The sequence below is a fragment of the Lipotes vexillifer genome, unplaced genomic scaffold (assembly GCF_000442215.2).
Source record: "Lipotes vexillifer unplaced genomic scaffold, Lipotes_vexillifer_v1.1 scaffold2030, whole genome shotgun sequence".
In the NCBI taxonomy this organism is placed as follows: Eukaryota; Metazoa; Chordata; class Mammalia; order Artiodactyla; family Lipotidae; genus Lipotes; species Lipotes vexillifer.
In genome coordinates this window covers 1,352,027-1,362,983 of record NW_006791849.1, presented here as the reverse complement: position 1 = coordinate 1,362,983, position 10,957 = coordinate 1,352,027, and the positions used below count along the sequence as shown (strand labels likewise).

The 10,957-nt window shown below is 48.9% G+C and overlaps 1 protein-coding gene across 1 annotated transcript in view; it reads left to right on the top strand.

Annotated features, from left to right (window-relative positions):
• CUX2 (cut like homeobox 2) overlaps positions 1–10,957 on the top strand; it is a 266,751-nt gene that overhangs the window by 251,182 nt on the left and 4,612 nt on the right. Inside the window, exons 17-20 of the mRNA XM_007464869.1 lie at positions 846–1,642; positions 2,838–2,997; positions 8,028–8,300; positions 9,545–9,733. Coding sequence (XP_007464931.1) covers positions 846–1,642; positions 2,838–2,997; positions 8,028–8,300; positions 9,545–9,733 — 1,419 coding nt within the window. The remainder of the gene's footprint in view (positions 1–845; positions 1,643–2,837; positions 2,998–8,027; positions 8,301–9,544; positions 9,734–10,957) is intronic.

Genomic DNA, 10,957 nt, shown 5'->3' with positions numbered 1-10,957 from the left:
GCGGTACACGGACCTCTCACTGTTGTGGCCTCTCCCGTTGCGGAGCGCAGGCTCCAGATGCGCAGGCTCAGCGGCCATGGCTCACGGGCCCAGTCGCTCCGCAGCATGTGGGATCTTCCCCGATCGGGGCATAAACCCGTGTCCCCTGAATCAGCAGGCGGACTCTCAACCACTGCGCCACCAGGGAAGCTCTCTATTGCTTTTTAATTGGAAATTAAAATTGGGGCTGTGAGGATCCACTAGGGTATAGACTGCACAGCCAGATAATAGAGGTAGGGCTGTGTTGATCTGGGTTGGTCCAGGGGTGGGGAGACCTCAGCATGGCAAAGGCCACTAAGAGGGCAGAGGGAAACAATGTTCTGTTGTTCCTTTTTGTTTACCACTCTTAAAAAAAAAGATTTTTCACTAAGTGATACATTGCTTATTTCGCAGCTCAATTAGAAAGCAGGTTATACTGTGTGTCCTCTTCTGGGACTTGCTTTTATCTGCATAGATGGATCACAGCATATGCAAAAGTCTTTTTTCAGTGTTATATTATCCCCATGAGCATTTTCTCCACATGTGCTAAAATCTCACTGTGCACCTGATTTTTTTTTCTGTAAGTTTTTTTCCTTTTTTTTTTTTTAACATCTTTTTTGGAGTATAATTTGTCGACCTGATTTTTAATGGCTGCCTAATATTCTGTCATAGGGATGGACCCTAATTTACTTAACCAATCCCCAGCTGTTGGACAAAGAGGTTGCCTCCAACATTTTGCTGGTATAAATACTGTGCTGTGAACATCTTTGCCCTTCAATCCATGCTCAGACCATGGGCCTCCAGCCACCCTGTCATCTTTCCCACAGGTGAGCCCAAGAACTCAACAGCCCCACTGAGCATCACCAATGGCACAGCCCCCGCCAGCACCTCAGAAGATGCCATCAAGAACATTCTGGAACAAGCACGCCGTGAGATGCAAGCGCAGCAGCAGGCCCTACTGGAGATGGAGGCAGGCCCCCGCGGCCGCTCGGTGCCTCCCTCGCCCCCAGAGCGGCCCTCGCTGGCCTCCGTGAGCCAGAACGGGGCCCCGACCCACGTCAAGCAGGAGGAGGGTGGTGGCGGCGGCGGTGCTGTTGGCAGTGGGGGGACCAGCAGCAGTGCCACACAGACATCCCTCACGGTGCTGTCCCCGGCCGCCTTTGTGCAGAGCATCATCCGGAGGGTCAAGTCAGAGATCGGCGATGCCGGCTACTTCGACCACCACTGGGCCTCGGACCGCGGCCTCCTCAGCCGCCCCTACGCCTCCGTCTCCCCGGCACTCTCCTCCTCCTCCAGCTACTCCGGCCAGCCCAGCGGGAGGGCTTGGCCCCGTGGGGACGAGGCGCCCACGGCCCCCGAGGAGGAAGCGGCCGGGAGCGAGGACGAGCCCCCCAGGGTGGGTGAGCTCAAGGCCGAGGGGGGCGGCCCCGAGGGGGGCAGCAGCGGGCGACTGGCCTGCTACCCGGCCTACGTGCCCCGCACGCTGAAGCCCACCGTGCCTCCCCTGACCCCCGAGCAATACGAGCTGTACATGTACCGTGAGGTGGACACCCTGGAGCTGACGCGCCAGGTCAAGGAGAAGCTGGCCAAGAATGGAATCTGCCAGCGGATCTTCGGGGAGAAGGTGAAGATGGCGGGGGCCCACCCTCGGAGGCTCTGGGGCCTGGAGCACGGGGCCTGGGGAGGGAGGACCCCCATCCCACGTCCATGGTCTGGAAAGAATGTGTGTGTGAGTGTGTGCGCGCGCGTGTGCGTGTGCAAGAACTGGGCAGAAGCAGGATTCAGACCCCGGTCTGTGTGACCCCAAAAGCCCTTTTTCCTGTTTCCAGCTGTCCCTGGGCACTGGAGGAAGGGGAGCCAAGGGCAAGGCGGTTGTTAAAGCTGTGAAACCCTTCCATCTGGTTAGGAAATAGCCACCTACCCGATCCTGCTCGGGTACCCTCCACCCCTCCCATGGTCCATCCACTAAAGGGTTAAGGCTCAGCCTAGCTTGAGGGGAGGCGGGGGTGGTTGGTACCAGTTGTTAAGTAGTTTTATTTCTTTTTAAAATGTAGATTTATTTTTTTAATTAATTAATTAATTAATTTGGTTGTGCCGGGTCTTAGTTGCAGCAGGCGTGCTCCTTAGTTGCGGCTCACCAGCTTCTTAGTTGCAGCATGCGAACTCTTAGTTGCGACATGCATGTGGGATCTAGTTCCCTGACCTGGGATTGAACCCAGGCACCCTGCACTGGGAGCGCGGAGTCTTAACCACTGTGCCACCAGGGAAGTCCGTGTTAAGTAGTTTTAAACGTCACCTCTGGCCATAGCAGAAGAGCAGGCAAAGGGTCATAAGCTCAGAGGAAGGAGAAATGACCTGAATGGGAGACACAGGAAGTCTTCCTGGAGGAGGGGGCACTTAAGGGGTCTTAGAGTCCAAGCAGGATTTTTTTTTTTTAAGATTTTTTTGATGTGGACCATTTTTAAAGTCTTTATTGAATTTGTTACAATATTGCTTCTGTTTTACGTTTTGGTTTTTTGGCCGCGCGGCACGTGGCATCTTAGTTCTCCGACCAGGGATCTGCATTGGGAGGCGAAGCCTTAACCACTGGACTGCCAGGGAAGTCCTGAGGCAGGATTTTTAGATGGAGGGAAATCAGGAAGGGCACTGCAGGTGCAGCACAGGCACACAGCAGGCACCTGGGGAGTGAAGAATACATGAAGGCAGCCCTGGCCTCTCAGAACAGGAGTGAACAGTGGGCCTTAAGGTTCTTGGGGAGAGTGGTGGAGGGGATGGCCAGGGACCTGCTGACCTACCCTTCCTGCCCTGCCCATCCCCAGGTGCTGGGTCTGTCTCAGGGCAGTGTGAGTGACATGCTGTCCCGGCCGAAGCCGTGGAGCAAGCTGACGCAGAAGGGGCGGGAGCCCTTCATCCGCATGCAGCTGTGGCTCTCGGACCAGCTCGGCCAGGCCGTCAGCCAGCAGCCCAGCGCCTCCCAGGGTGAGTGTAGACAGGGCCCCAGAAGTGCCAAGAGCCCTCACTCTTCCAGTCTGTGCAGTGGCTTCACTGCCTGGGTCTGGCCCCCTCTGCGTCCCCACAGTCCCGGCGCCACTGCTGCTGCCCTTAAAGAGTGCAGGTTGCTCCTAGTTGGTGTCCCTGCTCCCCTTTCATCCTTCCTTCAGCCAGACAGGCGCTGGTTTTAAACCTCTAGGTGGCGCCCGGGTGCGTGGAGCAAGTGGGAGCCCCACCTTCCTTCCCATCCCTTCAGGAGTCTGCCGAATGATCTCTTTCTCCCAGCAGTCCAGCATGCAGCCTCAGAATCCTTCTTAGCACGGGGCCTTGGGCAGCTGTTATCCATCCATTAATGATGCACAGGCAGGGTGGAGTCTGAACTTTTCCTGGGTGAGGAAACTGAGGCTCAGAGAGTTGCCCAGAGTTACAGAACCTGAGAGTAGAGGGATTGGGGCCCTGAGGTGGGGACTCCAGGGAGCTCAAGCTCCCTCCCCAGTGACAATCAGTGGGCAGATCCATCAAGGCCCTGGTGAGATGCCTACGCAGGCCGCGAGGGGGATGGCTGCCAGGACAGGACATCTGACCTACCTGCTGAGGCCAGAGAAAGGCAGAGACAAAGAGACGCCAGACTCCGAGTCCAAGGACCTCAGCTCAATCAGTTTGTCCATTTCTAAAGTGGGGATTGGTCAATAGGACAAAAACCATATCTCAGGTTCATAGAAATGAACCAGATCAGTGGGTATCAACAGGAGAAGTACCTGAAACATAATGTCAGGGAACAAAATCTTACCTCCCAGTGATGATGTTTATTTTAGAAGTTAATGCCCACAGACAAGAAATGAAAAAAGGTGCCACCACCCACCTGCCTGCGAGGAGGGGCTGCTCTGGGCAGGGAGGGGCCAGGAAGAGACTGGGAGGGGACCAGAGGGCTCTGGCTGTCTCTCTTCCTTTTTTTCTTTAAAACAAACAGGGAAATTTGAAGCAAATAGGGCAGTGTTAACATCTATTAAGGTGATAGGTCCAGGGAAGGGAGGGAGGACTTTTCTGTACATTTCTATAGCTTTGAAATATTTTATAATATTTTATAATTGAGGACTAATACAACTGTTATAATGACGGCGGTCATTTGTCACACAAATGCTAACCACTTACAGTGTTTTCTTCTTTAATCTTTGTGTTAATCTTGACCATAGGAACTCTTTGTCCTTCAGTTTTACAAAAGAAGAAATTGAGGGTCTGAATAGCACAGTGACTTGCCCAAGGTCACTGGCCAGTTAGTGGCAGAGCCAGGATTAGAACGCAAGACTGGTAGCTGTTAGACTCCCCTGCCTCCTAGGGTTTCCACCTTAGAGCCCACACTTGTGAAAGGGTCCCGAATCCTTTTTTTTTTTTTTTTTGGTGTTGTGGTGTATTGTAATTAATTCATTTTAATTGTGGTAAAATTCACAAGCCAGATTTACCATTTTAGCCATTTTTTTAAGTGTACAATTCAGTGGCATTTAGTACATTCACAGTGTTGTACAACCATCACCTCTGTACAATTCTAGGACATTTTCATCACCCCAGAAGGAAATCCCATACCCATTCGCAGTCACTTCCACTTCCACTTCCTCTTCCCCCAAAGCCCCTGGCAACAACCAAGCCTGCATTCTGACTCTATGGATTTACCTGTTCTGGGCATTTCATATCAATGAAATCAAGATAATATGTGGTCTTTTGTGTCTGGCTTCTTTTACTTGGCATGATGTTTTGAAGATTCTTCTATGCTATAGCTTGTGTCAGAATTTCATTCTTCTTTATGGCTAAATAATAGCCCATTGGAGCGGTAAGCCACTTTTTGGCTACTGTGAATAATGTTGCTATGAACATTCATGAACATGTCTTTGATCACCCATTTTCAATTCCTTTGGCTATATATCTAGGAGTGGAATTGCTGGGTCACATGGTAATTCTATGTTTAACTTATTGAGGAATTTCCAAACTGTTTTCCTTAGCAATTGCAGCATTTTACATTCCAGCAGCAAGCCAACACTTGCTATTTTTCCATTTTTTACTGTAGCCATCCTAGTGAGTATGAAGTGGTATCTCATAATTTTTATTGGCATTTCCCCAGTGTCTAATTGTTTGTTTGTTTTTTCTTTGTAATGGAAGGGTTTGAGGTAGGGATAGAGTTAGGCAAAGACAATCAAGAATAGTGTTCTTGGCATAAGAAACAGCAAAAGCAAAGGCTGGGAGGCAGGATCATACACGGTTTGGGAAGGGAGGTAAGTGCAGATGAGGGTGGACATCTTGTCCCCTGCTTACCCACAGATCAAGACACCAGGACCCCAGGTTTGTGGAAACAGAGATTTGAGTGGTCCTGACTGAAATGTATTCACTCAAAAGCACCTCCTGCTTCCCCAGGCTCTAAGACTAATATATGTTCTCTGCCTTCCAGGGGCTGGTATTTAGTAGATGAGAAGACCATGTTGGGCATAAGCATACCTGAGCTCAAGTCCTGGTTTTGCCACTAGCCACTCTGTGACCTTAGGCATATTGCCTGACCTCTCTGAGCCTCAGCTGCCTCATCTGTAAAAGGGGATACCATCATACCTACCTCCTACAGGTGTTATGAAGGTGACTTGACATCATGGGTGTAAAACACATAGCACTATGCTAGGCATGTAAGTGCTCAGTAAAAGGAAGCTTCATGAATTATTGTCGTCACCATCATCGTTGTTGTTGTATCTAGTAAGGAAGAGATCTGGCACAAGCAAGGAATTATAGTGAAGTGTGACGATTTGTAGTCAAGGTGCTCTTAGACCCCAAAGGTGTACACCTCAGCGAAGGGGCATTTGGGACTGGGTCTTCAAGGATACATAGGAGTTCAAGGTTAGGGGGAAGGCTTTCAGAGTGGGAAGACCAGCCTAAACAAAGGCACAGGGGTTTAGAAGAGCCTAGGAGGTTTTTGGGGAGAGGGGTAACTGAGGGAACTGTGAATTGCTCCAGGTCTGTGAGGTGGGCAGGGACAACAGAGTCCAGAGCCTTAAACACCAGGACAAGGAGGTACACGTTTCTTGTGCAAGGGGCAGTGGGGAGCCATGGAAGGTTCTGAAGCATGAGAGTGGTCTGATCAGAGTGATCTACTTGTTGTCCACAGGGAAGGAAGAACCCATCTAGAGCAGAGAGAGGCTCAGGATGTCCTTTCTAGAATCAAAGCCACTGCAGGATGGTTATGGGGCTCCCTCTACTTCCTACTTATCATACATTTTTATGTTTATCTTAACAAATTTCCATCAGGCACCAGTTAAACACTTTGAGGAAGAGGTACCTTTTCCTACTTCGCTGGAAGGCACCTTGTGGACCAGCACAGGGATTCCTAGACACCCTGTACCACACACCCCTCCCTATTAGGGGCACCTCCCTAGGCACGTCCCCTGCCCTCCCTGGATTGTCCGGAGGCTCAGCTCACGCTGGAAAGTCCAGTGGGTGACTCTGATTCCTCAAGAGGTGATCCGCATTATCTCGAGTCCTCTCCAGGCCCTGAGTAGGATAGTTGCAAGTGTAGCGCTATTTGTTTTACGGTCCCATTTAACAGACTCAGGAACTGAGGTTCGACAAAGTCACCCCACCCAAGATAACTTCTAAGTGGTTTTTAAATATACGTTCATACAAAATGTCTTTTGACAAATGAAAAATGTGGTTTTAAAACTCACTTCCTTTTAACATGCCAAGGTACTGTGGACATCTTTTCTTGTTCTTTTTTCAGTTTTATTGAGATATATTTGACATAGAACACTGTGTAAGTTCAAGGTAGACAATGTAACAATTTGGTAGATGTATATATTGCAAAATGTTTACCATGGTAAGGTTAGTTAACACATCCTTCCCCTCACATAATTACCATTTTGTTGTTATAGTGAGAACATTAAAGCTGTACTCTCACAGCAGCTGTCATGTAGTATAGGATTGTTAACTACGGCCACCATGTTGTGTATCAGATCCCAGAACTTACTCATCTTATGTGGACATCTTTTCATTACATTATTTTTAATTGCTGCAGGGACTCACTGTATTTTATTTAGCTGATGCCCAGTAGTTGGACTTGTAGGTCATTGCCAACTCCTTTTTTTCCTTAACTTTCAATTTTGATGTAATTTCTAATTTACCACAGAGTTGAAGCAATAGAACCAACTTCCTAGACCCTCTACACACAGATTCACCAGTTGCTAATTTTGCCATATTCGTGCTCTTTCTCTCTTGACCATTCGAGAAATTAATTGAAGACATCATGTCCCTTTTCCCCTAAATGTTTCCAACAAGTATTTCCCAAGCATGAGAAATTTTACAATAATAACAATACTGTTACATAACCCACCATCTATATTCAACTTTCCTCTGTTGTCCCAGTAATCACCTTGATATAATTTTATTTTTCCCTGTCCAGGATCAGATTCAGAATAACTTGTAGTTTAGTCGTCATGTCTCTTCAGTCTCTTTCAGTTTGGACCATTCTTCTGCCTGTCTTTGTTTTTCAGTTTTGACATTTTTCAAGACTAGAAGCCAGTTATGTTGTAGACTGGCTCAGTTCACCTTTGTCTGATGCTTCCTCGTGGTTAGATTCAGACTGTGCACTTTGGGCGGAAATATCACAGAAGTGATGCTGTGTCCTTCGTATCAGTACATCGTATCAGGAGGCACCAGTTGTTTATTTGTCCTATGATTTGGTGATGCTAACTTTGATCACTTGGTTAAGGTGGTGTCTGGCAGGTAGCTGTACTGTAAAGTTACTATTTTTCCCTTTGTAATTAATAAGTCTCTTGTGGGGAGATACTTTGGGACTATGGGGATATCCTATTCCTCATCTAACTTTCATCTGCTAGTTTTCACATCCAGGACGGTCCTTGCCTGAGATATCACTATGGTGGTTGCAAAAGGGGTGCCGCCAACTCTTGGCTCTAGCAAACAAGCCTGCCCAAACCATGTGTGTCAATGCCAGATTGGAGTAACCGCCTTCTCTGTCTCTCTGTGGCCCACAGCCAGTCCCACTGAACCAAGGTCCTCGCCATCCCCACCCCCTAGTCCCACGGAGCCGCCGGAGAAGACATCCCAGGAGCCCTTGAGTCTGACACTGGAGAGCAGCAAGGAGAACCAGCAGCCGGAGGGACGCTCCAGCTCCTCGCTGGGTGGAAAGATGTACTCAGGCAGCCAGACCACAGGGGGCATCCAGGAGATTGTGGCCATGTCCCCCGAGCTGGACACATACTCCATCACCAAGAGGGTCAAAGAGGTCCTCACAGACAACAACCTAGGTACAGGGTGGCAGGAATTAGGGATGCTGCCTCCCGCCCCACTTGGCTCCTACTTGCCTTAAGGAAAGTGCTGGCAGTGAGATCCCAGGCACTGGGGTCCTGCCTGCAGGTGCCAGTCAGCCCTGGGGCATCCAGGACCCTCTGGGAGGCATCTGACAATGACCTGGGTCTCTAGAGTGGGACACAAGGGAGGTCAAGACGGGCCTGAAAAGGACCTAAAATCCTGAGTCCACAGCTTTCAAAACTTCCTTCCAGGAGGACTTAGAGAATCCCAGTAACAGTGAGACTCTAACACAATCCTGATCCAGTGCTGGGAGCACAGAGGAGAAATCTGGATTCTTTAATTTTTTGAATCACAAACTCCTCCAAGTCTCAAATGGGAGTCAAGCCCCCCTCCGAGAGGGATACACACAAGCCCCAACTTTTCACTACAATTTCTATAAGAAAAATAAGGCATCTTTATTTAAAAATACCAAATAGTACAGAAAAAAAGAATTAAAATTTAAATAAAAAAGTAAAATCTCCCCTGCCTCCCCCTTCTCTGACACTTTCTGAACACATACAAGAATATATGTTCACCTAGTTTCTTCTTTTCTTTTCTCTAGATAGATGAAATTACACATAGGCTGTCCTTATACTTGCTTTTTAAAATTTAACCCTGTTTGTGGACACCCTTCCAGTTTAGAATGAATAGACCACCTGCATTCTTTGTCACTGTTGCAAAATTTTTCAGGCCATGGACGCCCCACATTTTTTACCCAACTGATGAGCATTTTGCTTGTTCCCAGTTTCCCGCTGCCTCTGAAACTGTGTCCATATGCGTCTTTGTGCCCTTGGGCACATACAACTGGAGGGTAAATCCCAGGCAGCGGAATTGCTGGATCAGAGGATGTGCACATTGACATTTTGATAAAACCTGTCAACTTACTCTCTGACAAGGTGATACTAATTTGTACACATGAAGTTTGCAGACAATTTCAGGGATCCCCTAGGAGTGAAGAAGATCTAAATTATGAAAGCATTTTTGTTTGGTAGCTGTCAGCCCGCCCCCATCTCATATTTTGCAGAAAGGTCTCTTCCAGATACTCACTGGGTGTGGGTTCCCCCATGTGTCTAGTCCTCCCTTCTGAGTCAGTGGAGACATTCCCTAGGTTCTCCCATGTCTCTGGCCTATTTCTTGTGTCTCCTGGGAGCACCTCTGCCCAGCCTGGGGGTTACAGGTTGCCCTCCTCCCCTGTCTCCAGGACAGCGGCTATTTGGGGAGAGCATCCTGGGACTGACACAGGGCTCCGTGTCTGACCTGCTGTCCCGACCAAAACCCTGGCACAAGCTGAGCCTGAAGGGGCGGGAGCCCTTTGTGCGCATGCAGCTGTGGCTGAATGACCCCCACAATGTGGAGAAGCTGAGGGACATGAAGAAGCTGGAGAAAAAAGGTAAGCACTGGGTAAGCTCAGGGTCGCAGACAAACCCAGATAAACTCAGGGTCCCAGTGAGTCCAGTCTCAGTCTGGTGTGGGGCTGCAAGAAATAGCAATTCCACAGAATATAACTGCAAGCCATTAAAACATTTACTACTTTTCCCCTGAAAATTCCAATAGCCCATCTCTCTCAGCATCCTTCCCCACACCGACAGCTACTCCAAAATCTTTTGTATATTCCGCAAAACCCCCTTTCTCTCTGATCCCTCCATCCTCTGCATCACCTCCCTATTGTATTACCTCCTTTGCCCATTACTCAGCTTCTACACAACGAAGCACAGAATTGACCCAGCAAACAAGAATCCTCCCTTGTGGAAGTGGACAAGAAATTGCAGATTCTTACATGGTCTAATATTATTTTATATCCCTGAAAAAATGAGCTGGCATTGAGTACCTGTTTGTGCCCTCCCAGTCTCATGCTGTGAATAAGGGATTCTTGGATCTTAAAAAGCTCAGGGTCCAGTTGGGAAATAAGATACAAGGAGTTGGAAAGTCATCATCCAGGGCGCCAGGGCAGTTCACGATGAGGGCCCAGGGTCAAGCCAAGCTGTAAGCGGCACATGGGGCAGGGCCGAGTCCAGCTGTTGGCATCAGACAGCTGTACAGTTGAGCACTTGTCCTGCCACTTCCTGGCTGTGTGACCTTGGGCAAGTTACTTCCCTTCTCTGTGCCTCATTCTACTTCATCTGAAAGTAAGAGTCACAGCATCTACCTCAGGGCATTGCTGTGAGGATTAAATGAGACGCTAATGCCTTACTTCCTCCATTCTGAGGTGTGCCTTTTTTCCCCTCATTTTGACAATTTGAGGCTGAGATGCATCATGCAATTACTATGTTCGTTTAAAATTAATGTCCTGCCCCTGCCCCCAACAAAAGTAGTGAAATTCAGGGACACTTCTGACAATCAAGAGAATGCTCCAGAGCACCCTTTTTCGAGCACTCACTTCCTGTCTGTGAGGTGAACCTTCTACATATGTTAACAATTAGAGTGCTAATGACCAGGTGTGGGTAGGCCGAGCGCGTCTCGCTAGGAGGAAGTGAAAGGAAAGTAAGGAGAAAAGGCTGGGACTGCGCGGGGTTCCCTACGTTTGGGGCATGGAGGGCTTTGAGGACCGCTAGCTGATGCTTGGTTCAGCTCCGGTAGCAATGGGCCTCTGGTCGGCCGCTCTCAGCCCTCCCCC